Raw genomic sequence first — 26449 nt, 5'->3', positions numbered from 1 at the left:
GGCGCAGTGGTCAAGAATCTGCCTGCCAATGCAGGGCACACGGGTTCAAGTCCTGGTCCAGGAAGATCCCACATGCCGCGGAGCAACTAGTCCCGCGAGCCACAACTACCGAGCCCACGTGCTGCAACTACTGAAGCCCACGGACTCTAGGGCCTATGTGCTGCAACTACTGAAGCCTGCGCGCCTAGAGCCGATGCTCCGCAACACAAGAGGCCACTGCAATGAGAAACCCGTGCACCACAACCAAGGGTAGCCCCGACTCGCCACAACTAGAGAAAGCCCACCCGCAGCAAAGAAGACCCAACACAGCCCCAAATAAATAAATAAATAATTTTTTTAAATGGTTAAAATAGTAAATTTTAGGTTATGTATATTTCACTACGATAAAAAATACCCTCCCCAAACCAACCTGTTATAGAAAAAGGAGCAATCAGGGACTACCCTGGTGGTCCAGTGGTCAGGACTCTGCGCTTCCACTGTAGGGGGCACGGGCTCCATCCCTGGTCAGAAAGTAGGATTCCGCATGCCACATGACATGGCCAGAAAAAAAAAAGATACATCTTAAAAAAAAAAAGAAAAATGATCAATCAGAGAAAAAGTGTTCTTAGAAATTTAGAATATAATGGCAAAAATAAAAAACTCAGTAGAAGCAGAAAATAATGGAATGGCCACTGCTTTAAAAATTTTGTCATTTAGAAGGCAGGCTAAGGAACTCTCAGAATATTTTTGAGAACTCTGGCTTTATAATTATTTCCATCCTTAGTAAGTCCTATTTCCAAAGAAGTCTGTGGTGCAAATGTAAAAACTCAGGCCTGTCAATGCAAAAGCAGTGTTCACTCCACAGTGCAATGAAAACAGCCCTTGCACCTCACCTCAAGACTGAGTCGCAAGGTTTAGTGTCCCAAGGAGGAGAAAGGGAAGGCCTAGGGGCAAACCCGGCTAAGAGAGAGCGCTTAATTTTTCCTCTTAAGGAAGCAAAGCCCAACTCTTCAGGCCCTGGAGGATATGAAAGGGGAAGAGAAAAAAGAAAAGTCAGGCCCACGTGTTCTTGTTTTCCCTTTTTGGTTTGGAATTGGGGAGTGCTGGCATGGTGGAACCATCCAGGTGGGTATGGGGGCAGCTTATGGAACAGACTGGGAGATATTTCAAACCAGAAGAAGACCCTTAGGTAGCTGCACCCAACAGGGATTTGCGTAAGAGCGCAGAAGACACAGAGGAAGGAGGGAAGAGAGAAGAGCCTCGAGATGCAGTGTGACACAAGGGATCCAGGGCTCCCAGCTCGGCGCAGTGAGGGGATGCCAATCTGCTGAGAGGCCACCGCGCCAGCTGAGGGCTTGGGTGGAAGAGAGGAGTCATTGGTGGCCACGGGCATGGAGGGTCAGAAGCAGTGGATGCCATGACATGCCCGAGGCCAGGTGGGACCTGTTGCCCCAAGCATACACCAGCCCGGAGGCCAGCCCAGCCCAGCTTGGGTCAGAAACCAGCTGAGAACGGCACAAGGATAGCCCCCCTCTCCCACCATGCCTGGATGCCACCTGATGAGATGAGAAGGGGAAGGACAGCCCTGTTGAGAAGATGAACTTGGAAATGACTGTGTACCTACTTCAAAGACAGCATCTAATCTGGAGGAGACAGAGATTCCATTAACTATCAGGTTAATGTCTTTTCTCCTGCTGCCGGCAGGGGAAAGGAAGGAAGAGCAGTCACAGACATGAAGTGTTTCCATCATGTGCACATCTGAGTGTGTGTGTAAATTTACAACCCTGCTACATAAACATGAATCAGAGTTGAGAACACAGTAAATGATAAAACACGATAAACAAGAAACAATGGTGAGAAAGGAAACCAGCAAAACATGTGGTTAAGTCTTAAGTACTGTTCCAAATTTTTGAGAAACTTAATGCAACTGATTAGAAAGAATCATAAAAACAGAAAAGACATTAAAAAAATAAAAGACAGTATTTTTAAAAATCTGAAACTAAAATTCTAGAATCTAGATTCTTTTCAACTTTCTGACTGAGTGGGGCGGATGGTGGTGAGTAGAGAGGAAGAAGAAAAGCTTCCAAAGCAAGCCAAATGGAAAAGCAAAATAAAATATCACCGGGACTTCCCTGGTGGCACAGTGGTTAAGAATCCGCCTGCCAATGCAGGGGACATGGGTTCGAGCCCTGGTCCGGGAAGATCCCACATGCCATGAGCAACTAAGCCCATGTGCCACAACTACTGAGCCTGTGCTCTAGAGCCCACGAGCCACAACTACTGAGCCCGTGTGCCACAAGTACTGAAGCCTGCGCACCTACAGCCCGTGCTCCACAACAAGAGAAGCCACCGCAATGAGAAGCCCACACACCGCAACGAAGAGTAGCCCCTACTCACCACAACTAGAGAAAGCCCTCACGCAGCAAAGACCCAACGCACCAAAAATAAATAAATAAATTTAAAAAATAAATAAAATAAATAAAATAAAATAAAATATCACCTCACGCCTGTTAGAATGGAGCTTACTTTGAAAAGACAAGAAACAACAAGTGTTGGTAAGGCTGTGGAGAAAAGGGAACGCTTGTGCGCTAGTGACGGGAATGTAAATTGGTGCAGTCACTGTGGAAAACAGTAAGAAGGTTCCTCAAAAAATGAAAAATAGAACTACAAAAAATCCAGTAATCCACATACGGGTATCTAGCTGAAAGAAATGAAATCACTATCCAAAGTGATGCCTACGCCCCCATGTTCATAGCAGCATTGTTTACAATAACCAAGACACGGAAGCAACCTAAGTGTCCATCGACAGATGAATGGATAAAGAAGATGTGGCACATACATACAATGGAATATTACTCAGCTGTAAAATTTGAAGGAAATTCTGCCATTTGCAGAAACATAGATGAACCTTATGGGCATTATGCTAAGTGAAATAAATCAAAGACAAATACTTTCATGATCTCATATGTGGAATTTTTTAAAACCCTGAACTGGGGCGGTGGGGGGGTATTTTAAAAAAACAAACAAACATGAACTTATAAATACAAAGAACAGACTGGTGGTTGCCAGAGGTCGGGGGATGGGGAGTGGGAAAACTGGGTGAAGGTGATCAAAATGTATAAACTTCCAGTTATAAGATAAATAAGTCCTGGGGGTGTAATGCACAACATGGTGACTAAAGTTAACAATACTGTATTGTATATTTGAAAGTTTCTAAGAGAGTAGATCTTAAAAATTCTCACCACAAGAAAAAAATTTGTTATTATGTGTGTTGATGGATGTTTACTAAACTTATTGTGGTAATCATTTTTCAGTATGTACATATATCAAATCACTATGTTGTACACCTAAAGCTAATAAAACGTTATATGTTGATTATATCTCAATTTTTTTTTAAAAAGCCATACCGGTCTATGGTGAGAGGAACAAGTGCTTCCCCGGGGCCAGGGGTGGGAGAGAACTGACTGGAAACAGCCACAAGAGAACCTTTTTTTAAAAAATTTATTTTATTGAAGAATAGTTGATTTACAATGTTATGTTTATTTTCTCCCGTTGCGGAGCACAGGCTCCAGACGCACAGGCTCAGCGGCCGTGGCTCACGGGCACAGCAGCTCCACAGCATGTGGGATCTTCCCGGACCGGGGCACGAATCCGTGCCCCCTGCATCGGCAGGCGGACTCTCAACCACTGCGCCACCAGGGAAGCCCGAGGTGGGCCATTTTTAAAGTCTTTATTGAATTTGTTGCCATATTGCTTTTGTTTTATGTTTTGGTTTTTTGGCCCCGAGGCATGTGGGATCTTAGCTCCCCAACCAGGGGTCAAACCCGCACCCCCCCGCACTGGAAGGCGAAGTCTTAACCACTGGACCACCAGGGAAGTCCCTACCACAGGATATTGAATATAGTTCCCTGTCCTGTGCTGCACAGTCGGACCTTGTTGTTTATCCGTTCTATGTACAATGGTTTGCATCTGCTAACCCCAAACTCCCAATCCATCCCTCCCCCACTCCCACAAGAGAACTTTTTGAGGTGATGAAAGGTTCTATATCTTGATTGGGGTGGTGGTTACAGGGGTATACACGTTTGTCATAATCCTATCAAACTGTACGTTTAATATGGGTGCATTTATCGTTTGTGAATTATACCTATTTCCCAGCCTTTTCCAGCTTCTAGAGCCGCACTCCTCGGGTTCCTTAACTCACAGCGTCTTCATCCATCTTCAAAGTCAGCAGCTAGTGTCTTGCTTCAGTCCACCATTGCCTTCTTCTGTCTCAAATTTCCCTCTGCCTCCCTCTTATAAGGACATTTGTGATGGGATTTAGGGCCCACTCAGATAATCCAGAATAATCTCCCCATCACAAGATCCTTACCTTTATATACATTCGAACAGAAGAACACTATTTAAGGAAATGAGGTAAGTCTATATGGAAAAACATGGGAAAATGAGGTAAATCTGTATCTAAGAACATGAGAAAATGGCCAAGGTATGTTATAAAGAGAAAAATAGACATTAACAAGCAGCAACAAGTTAGAAGATATAAAAGACCCTACAAAAGCAATTAAAAGACAAAATACCTTCTAATAAACTTAGCAAAAACCATATCATACCTACATTAAAGAGAAGTTTAAAACACTCCAGGACGCAAAAGTACACTTGAACAAATCAACATATATGTCATATTCTTGTATAGAGAGTTTCAACCTCATAAAATATGAATGTTCCATAAATTTAACACAGTAACAATGAAAGTACTAATTCTTTGGGGAAAAAACTTAGACGAAGTGATTATAAAGACTATATAAAAAAAATGCATAAGAATAGCCAGGAAAATTCTGGAAAAGAAGAGCAATGAGACGGGGGTGGAAGTAGCTCTCTTCGTTATTTAAAAATATTATAATATTTCAGTAATGAAAACAGTATGGTGCTGGTTCATATTAGGCAGACTGACCAATGGAAGAGAAGACAAAGCCCAGAAATAGATGCAAATACATTCAGGAATGTTCTTTATGATTAATATGGGGGAAAACTGAATTATTCAATGAATAATAATAAGGCAATGAGAGCCAGCCAGAAGGAAAGTTGGATCCATTACTGATGCCTAACATCAGGATAAATTCCAAATGGGTCATCAAAGGTGAAACTATAAGTCCTTAAAGAAAACATTGGAGAATTCATTTATAACCTTGGCAAGGCAAAGACTTTTAAGACGATGACTTAGTATCCAAACAGCATTAACAAAAAAACACATTTAAAAAGATGCTTGGCAGGGCTTCCCTGGTGGCGCAGTGGTTGAGAGTCCACCTGCCGATGCAGAGGACACGGGTTCGTGCCCCGGTCGGGGAAGATCCCACATGCCGCAGCGCGGCTGGGCCCGTGAGCCATGGCCGCTGAGTCTGCGCGTCTGGAGCCTGTGCTCTGCAACCGGAGAGACCACAACAGTGAGAGGCCCGCGCACTGCTAAAAAAAAAAAAAAAAAAAAAAGGTGCTTGGCAAAAGCACACCCAGGTTATAAGCAACCACTAAACATATAAACTGGGAAAAATATTTTTTTTGCAAATTGTATCACAAATGTGTAATTAACCCAACATTTAAAGAACTCTAAAAAATTATGAGAAAAAGACCAATAACACAATAGAAAAGTGAGCAAAGGATATAAACTATCAATTCACAGAAAGTGATACTCAAATGGCTTACAAACATGAAAATATATTCAGCCTCACTCATACGAGAAATGCCAATTTAAACCACACTGAGATATTTTTATGCTTTTTTTTCAAATAGCAGATTGAAAATTTTTTTAATGTACTCTGTATCCAGGCTGTGGGCAAAAAGACACTCTAGTTATTGCTAGTAAATTGCTATAATCCCTGTAGGGGACAATTTGGCAACACCTATCCAATTCACAGTGCATAGACCCTTTGATTTTGCAATTTACCCTACCAGTGTGCTTGCACACACAGCAGAATGAGGTCTGGACAGGGTTATTTTTTGGAGCAGTGCTAGTAATAGCAAGATTAACTGGTCAGCCAAGTTACAATATCTTCATTCAATGGAATATTATGCAGCTATAATCAGCTCTCTATGAAACAAAAAATGGAAAGTCCTCCAAGATCTATCATTAAAATAAAATATCAAGGTACAGAACAGTAATATCTTTTATGAAAATAAGGGAACTATATGAAAATACGTTTTCATTTGCTTGTGTATGCAGAAGGGCCTCCAGAGGATACACAAGAATCTAACAATGGTTGCCTCTTTGGGGCAGTGAGATTCCAGGAGACAAGGGTGAGAGGGAGACTTTCATTGTACTCTTTTTTATTTATTTTATGTTTTAAATTTTTAATTTTATTTATTTATTTTTTTTGGCCATGCCTTGTGGCCCGTGGGATCCTATTTCCCGGACCAGGAACCGAACCCAGGCCCTCCCCAGTGAAAGCACGGAGTCCCAACCACTGGACTGCCAGAAATTCCTTATTTTATTTATTTATTTTTTTTCTGCGGTACGCGGGCCTCTCACTGCTGTGGCCTCTCCCGCTGCGAAGCACAGGCTCCGGACGCGCAGGCCCAGCGGCCATGGCTCACGGGCCCAGCCGCTCCACGGCATGTGGGATCCTCCCGGACCGGGGCACGAACCCGTGTCCCCCGCATCGGCAGGCGGACTCCCAACCACTGCGCCACCAGGGAAGCCCCCTTATTTTATTTTTTAAACAGGGAAGTGTATTATCTTTTATCAAAAATATAAAATAAAATATTTTTAAGGAGTGAAGCAGATTGTAAAGCAGTACGTAGAATGATTTGTTTTCTCATATATGCATTTTTAAAAGTTATTAACATTAGTTATTATTGCAAGATTTTCATTTATTACTCACACATTTTTTTAAAATTTTATTTATTTATTTACTTTTGGCTGTGTTGGATCTTCTTTTCTGTGCGAGGGCTTTCTCTAGTTGCAGTGAGCCGGGGCCACTTTTCATCGCGGTGCGCGGGCCTCTCACTATCGCGGCCTCTCTCGTTGCGGAGCACGGGCTCCAGACGCGCAGGCTCAGTAGTTGTGGCGCACGAGCTTAGTTGCTCTGTGGCATGTGGGATCCTCCCAGACCAGGGCTCGAACCCGTGTCCCCTGCCTTGGCAGGCAGATTCTCAACCACTGCGCCACCAGGGAAGCCCTTACTTACACATTTTTGTATGCTTTCACTTGTACAAGAAACATGTATTATCAGGAATAACAAAAGTGGGGATTTAAAATTTATCTTCTAATTGAATAGGGAAAAATGATATATTTGTATGTTCCCTCCTCTCTATTCTTTAACGGTTACAACTGCAGTTGAATGGAATCCTGGCTTTCACCTTCTCTTTTTTTAGATTCAGTGTTCTTTTCAAACTCAACTGGAATTATGTTTTAAGACTTAGACTCCCCCAGGCTACTCTGAGATTCAGGCCAGATTGGTTTCAAAAGTCCTTTTGCCTCATTTAAATTTAAGGAATTTTTTTTTTTTTTTTTTGGTCTGCTGCTGCAGTGACTCCACAAACAGAGGCTTCTAATTCCTTCTGTCAGCCCCAAATTTAATGACTTTATGGGAGGCGGGGGAAGGACTAAAAATCCCAGAAGAAAGACATTTTACCTTGCCCTCTAACGAAGGAGAACCAAGACCTGCCAGAGGGGCACTCCACCTGTAGCTGCGGTTATTTATAGAGTTGGATTTAAATGTAATTCTGCCCTCTGGTAACTCCAGCAGAACAGCTACTTTAAGAGCTGGCCCCGCCCCTTTGTGTAAGAGGATATTTTGCTTCGGTACTTTACAGATTGAATACAAATTTAGCTGGCAACAGACGAGAAACATAGACAAGCTCTGTTATGGGTCTGGAAGGGAGGGTGAAGTCTGGCTGTGTGATCCTGGCATGAGGACCAGCACAGATTTAAAATATTCTGTCCCCCTTCCCAAATATAAATTGGTGCAGACTCTGGGGAAAACAGTGTTGCAATTCCAAATAAAAAATTTAAAAATTAAACATAAAATTATCACCTGGGGCTTCCCTGGTGGCACAGTGGTTGAGAGTCCGCCTGCCGATGCAGGGAACACGGGTTCGTGCCCCGGTCCGGGAAGATCCCACATGCCGCGGAGCGGCTTGGCCCGTGAGCCATGGCTGCTGAGCCTGCGCGTCTGGAGCCTGTGCTCCACAACGGGAGAGGCCACAACAGTGAGAGGCCCGCGTACCGAAAAAAAAAAAAAAAAATCACCTGATCCAGCAATTCCACTTCTAGATATATACCCAAAAGAATTGAAAGCAGGGACTGGAACGGGTATTTGTACACCCATGTTCATAGCAGGATTATTTACAATAGCCAAAAGGTGGAAGTAAACCAAATGTCCGGGGAGGGATGAATGGATAAACAAAATGTGGTCTGTGCATATGATGAAATATTATTCAGCCTTAAAAAGGAAGGAAATTTTGATACAAGCTATAACATGCTTAAAATTTGAGTACATTATGCTAAGGGAAATAAGCCGGTCACAAAAGGACAAATACTGTATGATTCCACTTACATGAGGCACCCAGAGTAGTCAAATTCATAGAGACAAAAAGTAGAAGTGTGGTTACCAGGGGCTAGAGGGAGGGGAAATGGGAATTATTGTTTGCTGGATATGGAGTTTCAGTTTGGGATGATGAAAAAGTTTTAGAGATGGATAGTGGTGATGGTGGTCCAACAATGTGAATATATTTAATGCCATTGAATGATACACTTAAAAATGGCTCAAATGGTAAATTTTATGTGATGCATATTTCCCACAATTTTTAAAAGTAAAGAAAAAAAATTCGCTCCTCATCACTATCTACATTAGTTGTCACTTCACGGATCCTAGGAAAATCTAAGATATACAAACAGCTCATGCAGCTCAATATCAAAAAATCAAACAACCCAACCAAAAAATGGGCAGAAGACCTAAATAGAAATTTCTCCAAAGAAGCCATACAGGTGGCCAAGAGGCACATGAAAAGATGCTCAGCATCACTAATTATTAGAGAAATGCAGATCAAAACTACAGTGAGGTATCACCTCACACCAGTTAGAATGGCCATCATCAGAAAATCTACAAACAATAAATGCTGGAGAGGGTGTGGAGAAAAGGGAACCCTCTTGCACAGTTGGTGGGAATGTAAATTGAGTCAGCCACTATGGAGAACAGTATGGAGGTTCCTTAAAAAACTAAAAATAGAACTACCATATGACCCAGCAATCCCACTACTGGGCATATACCCAGAGAAAACCATAATTCAAAAAGACACATGCATCCCCATGTTCATTGCAGCACTATTTACAATAGCCAGGTCACGGAAGCAACCTAAATGTCCATCAACAGGTGAATGGATAAAGAAGATGTGGTACATATATACAATGGAATATTACTCAGACATAAAAAGGAATGAAATTGGGTCATTTGTAGAGTCGTGGATAGATCTAGAGACTGTCATACAGAGTGAGGTAAGTCAGAAAGAGCAAAACAAATATATATTAACACATATATGTGGAATCTAGAAAAATGGTACAGATGAACTGGTTTGCAAGGCAGAAATAGAGACACAGACATAGAGAACAAATGTATGGATACCAAGGGGGAAAAGCCGGGGTGGGGGGGGGGTGAGATGAATTGGGAGATTGGGGTTGACATATATACCCTAATATGTATAAAATAGATAACTAATGAGAACCTGCTATATAGCACAGGGAACTCTACTTCACTTTGCTGTATAGTAGAAACTAACATAACATTGTTAGTTACCCCAATAACTATACCCCAATAAAAAAAAAAGGAGATTATGGAGTAAGCCAAATCACTCTCCGAGCCTCAGTCTTACCATCTGTGAAATGGAAGGGTTGGGTGGAGAATCCATGATTCCTAGAGTTGTTGTGTTAGAAGAGGAGAGACTTGGGGGAAATAACCCCTACGGAAAGTAAGAAGCCCAGGACTATATAAATAAACATTGATACCTACTAGGTTTTGAGACTCTACTACAGGTCAGACATAAACGTTTTTTATTAACATTTTTTAAAAATTTAAATTATCAAATATTTCAAACATACAGAAAAATCCCTAAATATAGTGATTGTGTCCACCTCCATGAGATCTTAACTCTTTATTCACTGCTGTATCCCCAGAGCCTAGAACAGTGCCTGGGACATAGTAGAAACTCAGTGAGTTTTTTTTGAATGAGTAAATGAATCCTTATGTCTCTTCATATACAAATAAATGTTAGTTCCTCTAGGGTAATTCCTACAAGTGGAATTGCTTCAACTCTAATAAGTTAATTGCCAAACAGCCCACCAATTTACACCCTCGTCACAAATATGTAGGTTTTGTGTTTGCTCAGATTCATACCAACGTTTGAAATTATCACGCTTTCTTATTTTTGCCAATCTGATGGATGTTAATGGTATCTCACTGTTTTATTTTGCATTTCCTTGATTATTAGTGAGGTTGGGCATTTTTCCTTAGGCTTTTCTTATGACTTGACTGTTCCTTTCCTATGCCCATTTTTCTACTGGGTTATCTTTTATAGTATCCAGTATATATTTTGGTACTAACTCTTTGTTAATGTTTTGCAAATATCTTCTTCTTGTTGGTGGCTCATGTTTTCTCTTTGTGATATGATTTTTTGACCAGAAATTTTAATTTTAATATTTTCAAATTTATGAATATTTTCCTTTATGGTTTGTACTTTATGTGTTTTGTTTAAGAAATTCTTTCCTACTCTGAATTGATAAAGACATTCTCTTTTTATCTAAAAATTTTTTATTAATTCTTATTGGGAAATAATTTCAAATTTACAAAATGCTGCAAAGATAAAAATAGTACAAAGAACATTCATATACCCTTTACCCAGATAGTGTTAACATTTAATCACATTTGTTTATCATTTGATAAGTATAATATACAACATATAGTATGTAATACATATGACATAAAACATGTACATATATTTTTTCTGATCTATTTGAGGGTAAGTTACATACATTATGGTGCTTTACAGCTAAATACTTCAGTGTGTACTTCCTACAAATAGGGATAGCACAGTTCAAAATTTACACTGATAAAATACTTTTATCAAATCTGTTCATATCCCAGTTTTGTCAGTTGACAAATTTGATGTTGATACACTTTATAGCATTTTTATAATCCTATGAACTCTATAACCATATAGCAGTTTTAAAAACCCTTTGTACAGGCTCCAAACTAGAGGCAGGTATTGCATTTAATTGTCATACCTTTTTAGCTTCCTTTAATCTGGAACATTTCCTCAACCTTTATTTGTCTTTTATGATATTGACATTTTTGAAGAATACAGGCCCCTCCCCTCTTTTCAGTAGAATGTTCCTTATTTTGTGTTTATCTCCTGTTTCCTTGAGATTAGATTGACGAAATGCACTCTCGGCTGGAACATACATAGATGAATATTGTGCAGTATTGCATCTGTGCAGTATTCCAAAGATGTAGTATTGTTTCTTTCTCAGGTTATGATGTCTGGAGGGACACAATGTCTATCTGCCCCTCATTGGTTGACCAATGCTAGTCAAAGTGTTGTCCAATTTCTCCACTGTATAATCACTGCTTTTTTTATTGTTATTAATTTATTTTTGCTGTGCTGGGTCTTCGTTTCTGTGCGAGGGCTTTCTCTAGTTGTGGCAAGCGGGGGCTACTCTTCATTGCGGTGCGCGGGCCTCTCACTATCGCGGCCTCTCTTGTTGCGGAGCACAGGTTCCAGACGCGCAGGCTCGGTAGTTGTGGCTCGCGGGCTCTAGAGTGCAGGCTCAGTAGTTGTGGCGCACGGGCCTAGCTGCTCTGCGGCATGTGGGATACTCCCAGACCAGGGCTCGAACCAGTGTCCCCTGCATTAGCAGGCAGATTCTCAACCACTGCACCACCAGGGAAGCCCTAATAACTGCTTTTTATTTTTTTGCTCCCCCAAACTCATAAGCAATCGGTAGGGAGACACCTTAAGACATGCAAATACTCTGGGGACTTCCCTGGTGGTCCAGTGGTTAAGATTCGACGCTCCCAGTGCAGGGGATCCAGGTTCGATCCCTGGTCAGGGAACTAGATGCCGCTGGCAGCAATGCAGGCAATGAAGATCCCTGTGCCGCAACGAAGACCCCACACAGCCAAACAAATAAATACATATTTCAAAAAAAAAAGATATGCAAATATCCTGCTCCTCATCAAAATTTCTTCCTAGCTTTAGCATCCACTGATGATTCTTTCCTGATCCAATCTTTGCCATGATAGTTGGAAAATGATTCATTTAAAGTTTAAAATTGTGTTTTTATGTATGTTTTTAACCTGGAATTGATTTTGTAGTGTGAGATAGGGATCAAATTCTACCTCCTCCCTCCGCCTCCTGTATGGCTAACTAATCAGCTCCATTTGTGGAAAAGCTGATAAGAAATGTCCACTCCTTCATACACCAAATTTCCATTTTTGCTGGGTTTGTTTCAGTAGTCTCTATTCTGTCCAATTGGTTTATTTGTTTATCCCTGCACCGATACTACAGTGTTTTAATTATTATAGTTTTGTAATAAATTTTGATATATAGTACGGCAAGTATCCCATTATATTCTTCTTTAAAATTGTCTTCTCCATTTTTGTCTTCCTGGCAATTATATTCATTGTCACAGATAATTTCCACAACAATCTTGGGAGAGATTAAGAAACTTTCCCAAGGTCACAAGGCCAATAAGGAGGAATTTGAACCCAGGCCTGCCCAAGGTCAGAGTTCTTTCCATTTCTTCCTGGGGTTCTGCCTACCCAAAGCCAAAGGGATGCTTACCTAGGCATGGAGAAGTGGAGGTCAGAGAATCAAGTGTGGGCAGGTGAGAGAAGGCAGGTATCAGACTGGGTTTGGGTTTGGTCTCTGAGTGTAGACTTTGCCAGCCAAGGGACTTGGTTCGGACTTGTCTGGCAGAACTGGAAACAAGATTGGAGGAAATGGGACCCCAGGACTGATCACCCACAGGTCTCCATGGGCACATCTTGCTGTTTCCCAGGCTGAGCAGGGTAATGTGGCAGCAGCCTGACAGGGGGACCTGCGGCTGCTTTTATGCTGGGGGTTATGGTGGGGGGCTTGGGACACAGGGAGGGGAAAGAATCTGGCTGGCTGCCTGGAAGCTAGGACAGAACCCACCCCAGGGAGCCCCATCCTCCACCAGCCCCTCCCTGCCTGCTTAAGAGACCCTAATCAGCTTGGGGAGATTAAGGGCTCTGGGCGGCTCTTCCCACACCCCCGCCCTGGGCCCTGGCAAAGGAGACCCGTGGGAGGGCGTCAGAAGGATCGGCCCTGTGACCCCGAGCCCCGGCCCTGGCCCGAGCCCCGGACTTTCCGGTGAGTGGCAGAGCCCCCTCCACACGGACTCCAGGTCCTTCCTGCCGGAAAGAGACCATGGAAGGGAATGGGAGTGTCCCCACTGACCCCTGACAGCTCTAAGAGGGGGAGAGGGGCAGACAAGGGGGAGCGGGAAGCAGAGCAAAACGGGGGGGAAAGGGGGTGCTTCCAGGCTATGCCCCTGACCCCATATAGTCGTCCAAGCCCGCGGAGGCGGGTGTGGAAGCATAGACAAGCCGTGGGTTAATTGGGCTTTGAGAACCTTGGGGGTTGCGGAGAGCCCTAAGAGAGCCCTGGGGGTCGCGTCCTCTCATGCTGCTCTGTTTATGCTCTCAGAAGCCGGCAATGACCGCCCGCGCCCTCCTCGCGGGTGGGCTTCGGGATCCCGGGCTCTGCGCCCCCACGCGGGAGGCTCCGTCTCCGCCCGGCCTTCCCCGGACGCCGTCCCGGCCCCGGCCTCTGCTGCGCCCCCTGCTGCTGCTGCTGCCGCTGCTGCTCCTGCCGCGCCCCGCCCTCTCCGCTGTGTTCACAGTTGGGGTGCTGGGCCCCTGGGCCTGCGACCCCATCTTCGCCCGTGCCCGCCCGGACCTGGCCGCCCGCCTGGCCGCCGCCCGCCTGAACCACGAAGCTGCCCTGGAGGACGGCCCCCGCTTCGAGGTCGCGCTGCTGCCCGAGCCGTGCCGGACGCCGGGCTCCCTGGGGGCGGTATCCTCCGCGCTCACCCGCGTCTCGGGCCTCGTGGGGCCGGTGAACCCCGCAGCCTGCCGGCCGGCGGAGCTACTAGCTCAAGAGGCGGGGATCGCCCTGGTTCCCTGGGGCTGCCCCGGAATGCGGGCGGCGGGCACCACGGCTCCCGCGGTGACGCCCGCGGCGGATGCGCTCTACGCCCTCCTGCGCGCGTTCCGCTGGGCGCACGTGGCCGTGGTCACCGCCCCCCAGGACCTGTGGGTGGAGGCGGGACGCGCACTTTCCACGGCGCTCAGGGCCCGGGGTCTGCCCGTTGCCCTGGTGACCTCTATGGAGCCCTCGGACCTGTCTGGAGCCCGGGAGGCCCTGAGGAGGGTCCAAGGTGGACCCAGAGTCAGAGGTAGGCTCCCCTGCAGGATGCGGGGGGGTCGGCCGTCCAGCGAGAAAAGGACAGAGCACCGAGCGGAGCCTCTGTGTCCGCAGCAGTGATCATGGTGATGCACTCGGTCCTGCTGGGCGGTGAGGAGCAGCGCTGCCTGCTGGAGGCTGCAGAGGAGCTGGGCTTGGCTGATGGGTCCCTGGTCTTCCTGCCCTTCGACACGCTGCACTACGCCTTGTCTCCAGGCCCGGACGCCTTGGCCGTGCTCGCCAACAACTCACAGCTTCGCAAGGCCCACGATGCGGTGCTCACCCTCACGCGTCACTGTCCCCCGGGAGGCAGCGTGCTGGACAGTCTGCGCAGGGCCCAAGAGCATCAGGAGCTGCCCCCTGACCTCAATCTGCAGCAGGTAGAGGGACCAGGGAGGAGGGAAGAGGGGAAGAGAGCAGAGACTAGCCAAAAAGGGGAGATGGAGGCTGGAGGCAATGGGAAGAGAAGTGGATAGAGTCGATGGAATGAGAGGAGGATGCAGTCAATAGGAGGGAGTAGGAGGCCAGCAGGGAGAGAATAACCAGCAGCTCTGCATGTCCTGGGTGATGTAAAGGCTCTGGCCTTGCTTGGAGCAGCTTTGTGTATTGGAATTGCTTCCAGAGAGCTGGCAATGAGACCTCTCAAGGTCAGCTCCGAGGAGCAAACGCTAGCAAACTCTGCACTGCAGCATCTTTTCAGTCTACTTTAAAGTAAACCCACTTCCAACACGGCCATGACATACAGTCTGTATTAAACAACCGGTGTTCTTAAGAGAGCAGGAAGGAGGGAGAATGCAGATCCAGCCTCCATGCCCAGTTCGGAGGTGTTTCCTCTGGGGCTTCACCTAGTGGTCTTAACTTTTTGAGAGCCTTACATCTTGTGAGAAGCAGAAAGGTCCCTAGGTGGAGCAAGGGCTTCTATAACCATCTAGATTCACAGCTTATTCCCATCAAGCAGCTAATATCCAGGATTCCCTGAGAACAGTGGTGAGGTGGGATGGAGGACAGGTGGGGAAAAATAGAGGTGGGGGAAATGGTGGGGAAAACCCTCTTCAGTTCTCAGTAAGTAGCATAGCCTTCCACCTAGCTGCCCAAGTGAGACCCCTGGGAGTCACCCTTGATTCCTCTAACCCTTCCCCCAACATCCAGACACCAAGTTCTGTCATTTATGCTTCCCAAAGGTCATTTGAATCCATCTACTTTCTCCATCCTCACTGTCACACCCCTGGTTCAGGCCACAGCACCTCTGGTCCAAATCCCCAAATAAAATCTCCCAAGTGGTCTCTGCTTCAACGCTTACCTACCCCAGGCCCTTCTCCACCCAGCAATCAGAGTGAACTTCAGAAATCTGACACATCTGACTGCGTCACGCCCCCATCCAAAGTCTCCCAGTGGCTTCTCTTGCCCTGGATAGACACAGGTCTCTTCACTTGGTTTATCAGGTCTCACGTCTTCCTCTCTCTTCCTTCTTTCTTGAACTTCAGCCAGACCGAGCTACTTTGGGTTCCCCAGATGTGACCTTCTCTTTTGCTTCTGTGCTACTGGGTGTACTGTTCCCTCTCTCCTGTCCCTACACTCCCCCAGATATTTCGGATTCGTCCCCTGAGGGATGGTCACTTCTGGAAGCCTCTTCCTCCTCCCCCAGCCTGGGCTGGGCATCTTTTCTGTCTCCTCAGCTCCCTCAGTTACCCCTCCCCTCACTCCTTACACTGCATTAACATCCCTGTCTGTCTCTCCCCACCAGAGGAAAGATTCCTCGACATAGGGACTCTGTCTTGTACCCTGATATATCCCTAGTGCTCTACACAGTGCCTGGTGCTGTGAGAGATGGGAACTGGGAATAATAGAGAAGCTCCGTGAGATCAGGTGGTTGCCTTGGGGAAAAGAAAAGACCTAAAGATAGAAAATAGAAGCCAACCAAAAGACGAGAAAGAAGGCTTTCAATGAATGGTAGGTAATGATTTTAAAAATATATGCAGGGCAACCAAAAGGAGAGGGAAGAGAGGAGATGTAGGTATTGGAGTTAGAAGTGACAAGTGATAAGAAGAGCGTAAGAATACTGAAAAGAGGAAAGGGCAGTGGTAAAAAGGGGTGGGATAGACAATTGGGGAGAGAGGAAGAGAGAGCCAATGAGGAGAGATATGGAACCACTAACTAGGAGGTGTGAACAGTCAAAACACACAGGGCTTGAAGGACTCGAAGGGCCCAGTGAAAGGATAAGCGGAGACAGTAAGTCCCCGTCTATTTACGGGCCGTGACCCCGAAACCTGAACCCCCTACCCTTCCTCCCCAGGTATCCCCTCTCTTCGGCACCATCTATGACTCGGTCTTCTTGTTGGCCGGGGGCATGGCGCGAGCACGGGCGGCTGCAGGTGGCGGCTGGGTGTCCGGAGCAGCCGTGGCCCGCCACGTCCGGGATGCCCAGGTCCCCGGCTTCTGTGGGGCCCTGGGAGGAGCCGAGGAGCCCTCCTTTGTGCTGCTGGACACGGATGCAGCCGGGGACCGGCTGTTCACCACATACGTGCTGAACCCCACCCGGGGCTTCTTCCGCTCCGCCGGAACCCCGGTGCATTTTCCTAGAGGGGGACGGGGGCCTGGGCCCGACCCCTCGTGTTGGTTCGACCCAGACGTCATCTGCAACGGAGGTGAGGGCGAACATCCCAGCCCACACTGGGACAGTGACCATGAACCCTCCACAAAGTGGTGAAAGAGAGTGAACTCTCATCCTGTAACTCCTGTTGGAGGCCCTTCCAGGTCCTCCTCAGAGACCCCTGTCTTGTGCAGGACCCCTGTCTTGCCGAGCCCCTGGAGCCCTCTTGGAACCTTTCTAGCATTCCCAGACCACCCCCCGCCCCGCCCTTTGCAGGACCCCATGACCTTTCCCTAGATCCTGTTATGGGCTCCCATCCCCCTTTTCTGGAGCCTCCAAGATTTGACGTGACCACATTCTTCCCTAGAGAGCAGCGGTCCCTAACCTTTTTGGCAGCAGGGACCTGTTTCGTGGACGACAGTTTTTCCACGGACTGGGGTGGGGCGGGGGGGTATTCAGGCGGTGATGCCAGCTATGGGCAGCGGCAGATGAAGCTTCGCTCACTCACGCCGCTCACCTCCTGCTGTGTGGCCGGGTTCCTAATAGGTCTGCGGCCCGGGGGCTGGGGACCTCTGCTAGAGAGGATGCCTCCCCTCTGCTACAGTCCTCAGCATCTCTCCTCTCACTGCCCCTCCAGGAGTGGAGCCCGGCGTCGTCTTTATTGGCTTCCTCCTGGTGGTTTTGATGGGGCTGACAGGGGCCTTCCTGGCCCATTATTTTAGGTGAGTAGGGTAAGTAGGAGAGGAGCTTGGCTCTCCACCTGCCAGAAATGCAACTGTGCAGCAGGCTGGGCCCACCCAAGAGTAGAAGGAGGGAGGATGTCTTTTGGAGAGGGGGAGAAGGAAGGAGTCTTGGAGGGCTGGCGGAGTCCCAGGGGGGTCTGGTTTGCGGATGACTGCCCTCCCCTGAGCCAGCATTTTCCCCCACTGGCTTCCTCTCATGGACCTTGGTCCCCTTTGCGAAGATGACCTCCTTTCTCTACCAGGCACCGGCTACTTCACATCCAAATGGTCTCCGGCCCCAACAAGATCATCCTGACTCTGGATGACGTCACCTTCCTCCCCCCGCAGAGGAGCAGCTCTCGGAAGGTAGGGGAGGAGGGGAGCCAGGACCCAGCTGTCCTCCCCTATATGTTCGGTCCCCTGCCTGGGCCAGCCCTCACCCCAGCCCCCACCTGGGAAGGCCTGGTTTCTGCCTTCGCTCCATCCCAGGTCTGAGTGCTGGGATCAACGCCCTCATGTGTGCAATGAGGATAACAGCCCCTGTCCTGACCGCTTTCCTTGGATAGGGTGAAGCTCCAACAGAAAATGAATATGTTTGTTTTGTAAGCTCTGAAGTGTCGTGTACTTGGGAAGTAATGTCATTATCACCTTCCCGAACTAAGATTTCTTCCCTTCCCCTCTTTAATCCCCAGATTTAAGCCTGACCTCAACCCAGGACTCTGACCCCATAGTATATTTTGACCCCATGCACTGACCTCTACCCTCCAGGTGGCCCAGGGGAGTCGATGGAGTCTGGCCGCCCGCAGCTTGTCAGACGTTCGCAGCATCCACAGCCAGAGCCCGGATTACACCAACATTGGCCTCTATGAGGTGAGCCTGAGACCCGGGCAGGCCGGGCTCCGTTCCTGGAGTTGCGTCGTATCTTGCGGAGTCCAGGAAATGGGGGTAGGAGCCCAGAATGGGAACTAGGGAGAGTTCATGGATTCCTCCTCAAAGGGGAGCATCTGGGAATCCTTCCTGCTGGGGGATTTTCCCTTAGCCATTATCCGGGTGAGGGCTCTTCAAAGGCTAATCACAGTGGCCTAAAGACTAGAGGCCTGAGGGTGGGGAGTTTGATGGGACCAGCATGTAGCCTGAAGAGGCCACTGAGGTCATCGTCCTCCCCCTCAGTGCTCCAAGCCTTTGGGTTACTGAAGGGCACAGGCCTCCCTGGAGAGATTGAGACAGAGGTTCATCTGGGAAGTGATCTCATGGTCACAAAGAGGACTTTTCCAGGATTGGATTGTTCAGGAAGGGGCTTCCAGACTGAGCTAATCTCTGACTCAAGCCAGACCCATGTCTTGGCCCCAGCCAGCACTTCTACCCCAATCAGATCACACTCTGGAGCAGCAAGACTTAGAGGGGAAAAAGAAAGTCACAAAAGGGCATTAGGACATTAACCACGGGGTCAGCAGATCTGAATGTGGTGGGATGGGTGGGAGATAATGAGAACAGATTCAGAGAGCGCTGGGAGAGAGCTCCACTAATGAAGAGGGAGTGGAGATGTAGAGCTCTTGGGTGTCATGTCGTGGAGAGAATGCAGAGACTCCTAGTATGTCACCTAGAGGCCATTGCAGCCATTTCCCAGTAGAACACTATTGTCGTTTTGGGCAGGACCCTATGCCTTGAAGAATGTTTAGCGCCACTTGTCTCTGACTCTGTCCACTGATCACAGCCCCCAGTTTTTGTGACAATTAAAAATGTCTCCACATTTATTTCCAAATCTTCTTTAGGGGTCAGTACCAAACCCCCAGAATTCCCTCCTAGTCCAAATCCTTTATCAACAGGCAAGGCCAACTACATAATCTGCAAGGTCTAGGGCAAAATAAAAATGAGGTGCCCTTTGTTCATTCAGGATGACAGCAGCAGATCACTGAGCCAAGCTCAGGCCCTTCTGAGCACGGGGCCCTGGGGGACTGCATGGGTCGCACGCCCATGAACTGGCCCTGCGGACAGCTGAGGACAGTGAGGCCCAGAGCCTGCAGGGGAGCTGTCTATCCTTCACCGTTAGTCTGTAATAACGCGTGATCTACCCAGACTCCTTGACGCCCACCACAGTGCTCTCTTATGGCAGCGGGTGGTGATGAGGGCTGTGATTTCAATGACACTTGTGGTGGTGATGGCTCACTTAATAGGGCTGTTGGTGAGCGCATCTGGCGTGGTGAGGACAGCCTCTGCGTCTCTGTTTCCCACGGGCGGGCTCTCACGCAGCTGGCTGTGAAGTGGGCTGGCAGACGTTATACCCCTTGTTCCTGAAGCTCTTTGTCACATGGAAGATGGGTTCTGGGGCAGGGAGCCAAGGGAAACACAGGGGCTCTCTACGGCTCCTCACATCATGGAGTTTTGAGAAACAGAGTTCCCTACTCCTGTCTCTGCTCCAGGGAGACTGGGTTTGGCTGAAGAAATTCCCGGGGGAACAGCACATAGCTATCCGCCCAGCGACCAAGATGGCCTTCTCCAAGGTGAGAGTGGGCCTGTGATGGGGTGTGAGGTGGCCATCGTTTCCTCCCTCCTTGCCTTCTCTTTGAAGCTGAGTCCAAGTAGACCCCACTGTGGCAGGGACGACGAAGAGCTCTCAGTGAAGTGTCCCCTCCTCTCTAAAGCAGGTTTCTTATCGTGCTCTCCTATAACACTAGTTCTTTCCTTGGAGGTGTTGATCATGGTTTGTAATTGTTCACCTGTGTGTGCTTGCTTATTTCTTATCTGCCTCCCTCCCTGCACTGTAAGCTGAGTGAGGGCTTTTCCCCTTCCCCCTCCATTGTATTAATATTTCCAGCACCGAGCACAGTGTCTGGAACATTAGAGACATCCAGTGAATGTTTGTTGAGTGAATGCTAGAAAATAAATGGGTTTCCAGTTCTGTCAGGCTGCTTGCACAGAATGGCCTAGTTGGTGCATACTGAGTGACGTGGAAAGTTGGCAAGGAGGCTATAAACTGGCTTATTCTGGTCATTCCAACCTTAGTGCCCCTCTTACCCCTAACACCATACAGCCTTGGCCTGGCCTCCTTCCCGGATGCCTCCACACAAGCTCTTGGTCACAGCTGCAGAATGACTTAAGTCATTAAGTGGGCTACCAGTTGTCAACGGACTAAATCACCGTTTAACAACAGGCATTAAGATGAAAAGAAGCCCCTTGTTGGACCAAAGAAAAACTAGAAAGGGCACCAGTCACCCACTAGCCCTCATTTTCCCAGCCAGACTGTGAGGGCCTCTGTCCCACCAAGTGGGTGTGGCCTTGTTGCTGGCTTCTCTGGGACACAGCTCAACTAGTTAGTCCTTCTTCCTTAACATGGCGGGGGGGGGGGCAGGGCGGGGGGTGCCTCTATCTGGCACAATGATGTAACAAGCAAAGCAGCCCTGGGCTGAGTCACCAGCATAAGCCACTTCTGGTGATTTTTGAAAGCACTGCAGTGTCTGCCTGATTCTCCCCCCAAGGGACGGTTATATCAGAAGTTGGGGGTGGGGGCCGGTGAGTACCAGGAGCTTTTCCTTCATGACGTGTTTTCCCTTAAGACCCAGGAAGTTCAAAGTCTTATGGTTAATAAATCAGAAACTGCCTGGGTCCTGATTTGCCAGCGCAAAATTGTCTTTTCATTCATAACTTTAAGTTAACACCACGTTCAGCGTCTGCACGGTGGCCTTTGACTGTGTTGTCTTTCCTAGAGAGAGAAGGTATCTGTAGAAGGAAGCCCCTACATTCCCTATAGACCTCTCCACTCACCATTTTTACCCCATCCTCCAATCAAAAACAGACCTGAAGAACAGCCTCCTCCCCACCTCGCTCCCAAAACAGCAAATGCCTGTTAATTCCCACCCCCTCCCCCAGATCCGGGAGCTCCGGCATGAGAACGTGGCTCTCTACCTGGGGCTCTTCCTGGCGGGGGGAGCTGGCGGTGCCGCGGCCCCCGGGGAAGGGATGCTGGCTGTGGTCTCAGAGCACTGTGCCCGTGGCTCCCTCCAAGACCTCCTCGCTCAGAGAGACATAAAGCTGGACTGGATGTTCAAGTCCTCCCTCCTACTGGACCTCATCAAGGTGTGCGTGTCGGGGTGGGACCGGGTGGGCTGCGGCGGGGAGGAGCCGGCGGGGGGAACCGCGTGGGCTGAGGCTGCCCCTGACGCCACTCCTTCCAGGGAATAAGGTATCTGCACCATCGAGGCGTGGCCCACGGGCGGCTGAAGTCACGGAACTGCGTGGTGGACGGGAGGTTCGTGCTTAAAGTCACCGACCACGGTCATGGGCGACTGCTGGAAGCGCAGAGGGTGTTACCGGAGCCTCCCAGCGCGGAGGGTAGGATTCCCCGGCTGCCTCCCGGGCGGCCGAGCAGCCCCCGCATCCCCGTTGTTTCAAGGCCCTCTCCTTTCCTCCTTCCCTCGCACTCTCTCCATCCCACACCCACCGGACGGGACTCCTGCCGCGGAGGAGATCTTGTGACCTCTGAGATGAAGGGGGTCTGGCTCCATGACTGGGGAGGCGGGGAGTCGTTAGGGGGCGGGACTTGTGCCTGAGGGGCGGAGCTCCTGCCCTTTTGGGGGGGGGTCTGCTTCTAGTGAGGCTTTGCCTAAGGGCGGGGCTTGTGCCCAAGGGACCTAGTCTGCTCTCGGCACCGCTTTGTCTAAAGGGCGGGTCCTATTTGTGAGGGCCCGGCTTTCTGAGACCTGCTCTGGGATTCTGGTAGTTTCTCCTGGGGATCACTGCGGGCAGCAGGGCCAGACTGAGGCTGGGGAGTTGAGCGGGTGCGAGCCTGGGCTTTCTGGTGAGGGTGTGGGGGGGTCTGTCCCTAGCGCCTCTATGGCCCTCCGCGTGCCCACGCACCCTTCCCCGACCCCAGACCAGCTATGGACAGCCCCGGAGCTGCTTCGGGACCCGGCCCTGGAGCGCCGGGGAACGCTGGCCGGCGACGTCTTCAGTCTGGGCATCATCATGCAAGAGGTCGTGTGCCGCAGCGCCCCTTACGCCATGCTGGAGCTGACTCCCGAGGGTACGGCCGCCCTCGCCTGGCCTTTGGACTAGAAAGACACCCTGCTGTTAGGCAGAGACCCAGCCTCGCTCGGTGCTGAGACTTAACTTATGTGGGACTCCCTAGAGCTGAGTTCTGAAGGGTCAGGGCTGTAGAGAGCCAAGCATCAGGATGGGAGGGGCGGCCAGCACCCAGACGTCAGTGGTTTCCTCTGTCCCGACCCTGGACCCAGCCTGCTGCCCCAACGGTGGTAGCAAGCTCCTCTCTGGTTCTTAGGGGCCCCAGGGAGGCAGCACCATAGGGGGAAGGGGGAAACAGAGCAGACGGATCTGGTTCAGATCTATATTATCACGTGTAGGATACAGCATGCTACTCGATCACTCTAACCCTCACTTGTCTTATGTGCAATAAATGTCAGTCTCTTTGCCTGGCCCCTCCTACTGCCCCCTGGCCCCCAGGGTTCAGGGTCCTGTTGCTCCCAGCAACACCTCCCACACTACACTTCCCCACCTACTGAAGCTTCCCCTTCCAGCCCCCTCCTCTTGAGTTTCAACAATCAGGCCAGAGTCAGAGGTGGCTTCTGTTCCGGCACACCCCCTCTCTTGTTCCCTTCATGCCTCCAGAAGTGGTGAAGAGGGTACAGAGCCCCCCTCCGCTGTGTCGGCCCTCGGTGTCCATGGACCAGGCGCCCATGGAGTGCATCCAGCTGATGAAACAGTGCTGGGCAGAGCAGCCGGAACTTCGGCCCTCCATGGACCGCACCTTCGAGCTGGTCAGGGGCTGGGCTGGGCAAGGACTGGGCTGGCCGTTTGCCAACAACTTGGGGTGGGGGAGGGGAGGCTGCAGGAAGGCAAGCTGGCAGGATCTCTGACCTTCCAGGCTACTTCCTAAGGGGTCGTCTGAGGATTAAGGGTTTGGTGGGGACAGAATTAGAATGGGGGCTGTGGAGGCCTTTGGAGTGGAAGATGGATCTCTGGGCGGGAGAAATATTTAATTCAATTCAAATGACATTTATTGAGTATGTGTTTGGCCTAGTGAGGGAGAAGGACCCTTGGCCTGGGAGTCCAAAGACTGGGCTGGTTCCAGCGCCTTGTCAGTTGCTAACAGAACAGGTGACCTCCTAATAACGTGTGAAAACACAGTGCCCAGCACAGGGCAGCACGGGCTTGATGGGTATAGATGAAAGGGGGTGGGGGCGGAGGATCAGGAATAATACAGCCCCATGAGAGGGGCATGGCGGGCCAGGTCCTCAGCAGCCCCACCAGCTTCCTCTTCCTACTAGTTCAAGAGCATCAACAAGGGCCGGAAGATGAACATCATTGACTCGATGCTGCGGATGCTGGAGCAGTACTCCAGCAACCTGGAGGACCTGATCCGGGAGCGCACTGAGGAGCTGGAGCTGGAAAAGCAGAAGACAGACCGGCTGCTCACACAGATGCTGCCTCCGTGGGTGCCTATGGGGAGAGGTGGGTGGGGAGGACAGCTGGAATCCAGCCAGACTGGGGCGGCCTCCAGGTGAGCTCACCACCTGACATCCCCAGGTCTGTGGCTGAGGCGCTGAAGATGGGGACACCTGTGGAGCCCGAGTATTTCGAGGAGGTGACACTGTACTTCAGTGACATTGTGGGTTTCACCACCATCTCAGCCATGAGTGAGCCCATCGAAGTGGTGGACCTGCTCAATGACCTCTACACGCTCTTTGACGCCATCATCGGCTCCCATGATGTCTACAAGGTGGGGTGTGTAGGGGGCAAGCCCTCCTTCAGCTTCTCCGGCCCCCGCCCCCCTGCCCGAGGTCACCAGCACGATCCTCTTTCCCAGCCCTCCTGTCCCTTTTCTCCTCTGCCGGTCCCCAGCTCAGTCCCCCAGCTGGAAGGCTCCCCAGGATCTCTGCACTCACCCCAGTTTAGGCCTCCCGACAAGGGACATTGGCATTGGCGGGGTGCTCAGTACTGAATTCTCTCCTCAGGTGGAGACAATCGGGGACGCCTATATGGTGGCCTCAGGGCTGCCCCAACGGAACGGGCAGCGGCATGCAGCAGAGATCGCCAACATGGCTCTGGACATCCTCAGTGCCGTGGGCACCTTCCGCATGCGGCACATGCCCGAGGTGCCCGTGCGCATCCGCATCGGCCTGCACTCGGGTAACTCCGCGCCTTCCCGGGCTCTCCAGCCCATCTCCCTCGTTAGGGCCGGGCTCCAGGTTTCCTAGATGGGAGGCAAACTCGTGGAGTGGGTGGGGGCGGGGACTTGTCTTGAAGCCACCTTTTAACAGCAGGCACCGCACTGTAATTGGGAGGGTACGCTTGAGAGGGTTTCTTTGGGAAGCCAGTGGAGATTATGCAGTGCTAAAGGCCCCCTGGAGCCCTAGGTGCCACCCAGCCGCCAGCAGGCCAGCTTCAGCGCAGGCCAGCCAGCCCACCGACGCAGCGTGTCTCCACAGGCCCGTGCGTGGCGGGCGTGGTGGGCCTCACCATGCCGCGGTACTGCCTGTTTGGGGACACGGTCAACACCGCCTCGCGCATGGAGTCCACCGGGCTGCGTGAGTGTGACGGGGAGGGAGGGGCGGGGAGGGGGCGCGGGAGGGGTGTCCTGAGCTCACGGTGTCCTCTGAGCTCACGGTGTCCCCTGCCGTCCCAGCTTACCGCATCCACGTGAACCGGAGCACCGTGGAGATTCTCTGCGCCCTAAACGAGGGCTTCCAGACCGAGGTGCGGGGTCGCACGGAGCTGAAGGTGAGGCCGGGCTGGAAGACGCAACTCGCCACGCCCGGTTCCACTGAGACCTCGAGATCCACCGGCCCTCACCTCAGTCCGCCTGAGTCCTTCCCTCCCCCGTGTCTCCCCAGGGCAAGGGCTGCGAGGAAACGTACTGGCTGGTGGGCAGACGCGGCTTCGACAAGCCCATCCCCAAACCGCCTGACCTGCAACCGGGGTGAGGATCCGGCCTTTACGCGCCATGACCGAGTTGGTCCCTCCATGCCCTCCCTCCCCTCCTGCCCTGCACTGGACCCTACCCTCCTACTGCCTATCCTCCCTCCATGAGGCCGCCCCTCCCTTCGCCACAGGGCCAGCAACCACGGCATCAGCTTGCAGAGTATCCCGCCTGAGCGGCGCCAGAAGCTGGAGAAGGCGAGGCCGGGCCAGTTTTCCGGAAAGTGAGGCTGGGCCTGGGACAAGGTACTGCCCCCTTGGCTCCCACGCCCCACAGACCCCGGGGGCTACACACATGCTTCCTGGAGGACGGGCACCTCTTCCCCAGCCTGAGGACCTAGCCCTGCCTGCCTGCAGAACGTCCCACTCAAGCCAGGTGTCCCCGTCCTTCTCTGACTTGGTGAGCCCAGGCTGGTTCCTAAACCCAGGGATTTCCCAGCCACAGGGACCCTGGTTCGGTAGGTCTGGAGTGGGCCAGGAGTCCAGACTCGAGAATGACTCTCACCTACTGAGGTGAACCCCCGTGACCCCTTTCCATGGTTTCCCTCTGAAACACTCCTCTCTCCCTCAGGATTATTCCAGAAGGTCCTTTTCCTGAAAGTTGCTGCTGTAGGTGACCAAAAGTCTGGCTAATACCAGTGGCTTCCGTCCAGCTCTGCCTCAAAGGATTCTGAGCCTTTGCAAGAGCTGGTTGCAAACCAGCTGTGTGACCCTGGGAAAGTCTCATGCACTCTCTGGGCTTGGTTTCCCCTCC

At 50.2% G+C, this 26449-nt stretch overlaps 1 protein-coding gene across 1 annotated transcript; it reads left to right on the top strand.

Moving 5' to 3' along the window:
- Positions 1–13701: 13701 nt before the first annotated feature.
- GUCY2D (guanylate cyclase 2D, retinal) lies at positions 13702–25923 on the top strand (the record flags this gene model as incomplete). The annotated part of the gene is made up of 18 exons (XM_082678913.1): positions 13702–14443; positions 14527–14831; positions 16745–17096; positions 17679–17763; positions 18027–18129; positions 18532–18633; positions 20184–20264; positions 21631–21837; positions 21936–22092; positions 22634–22783; positions 23386–23534; positions 24045–24208; positions 24304–24496; positions 24732–24906; positions 25206–25304; positions 25403–25497; positions 25611–25696; positions 25830–25923. The coding sequence occupies 18 exons, from the start codon at positions 13702–13704 to the stop codon at positions 25921–25923; spliced, it is 3339 nt and encodes a 1112-aa protein (XP_082535039.1).
- Positions 25924–26449: the final 526 nt, after the last annotated feature.

This window comes from Grampus griseus, assembly GCF_964374135.1.
Source record: "Grampus griseus genome assembly, chromosome: 20".
Lineage (NCBI taxonomy): Eukaryota > Metazoa > Chordata > Mammalia > Artiodactyla > Delphinidae > Grampus > Grampus griseus.
The sequence above is the reverse complement of the archived record's forward strand: the minus strand, read 5'-3'. Positions and strand labels throughout refer to the sequence as shown.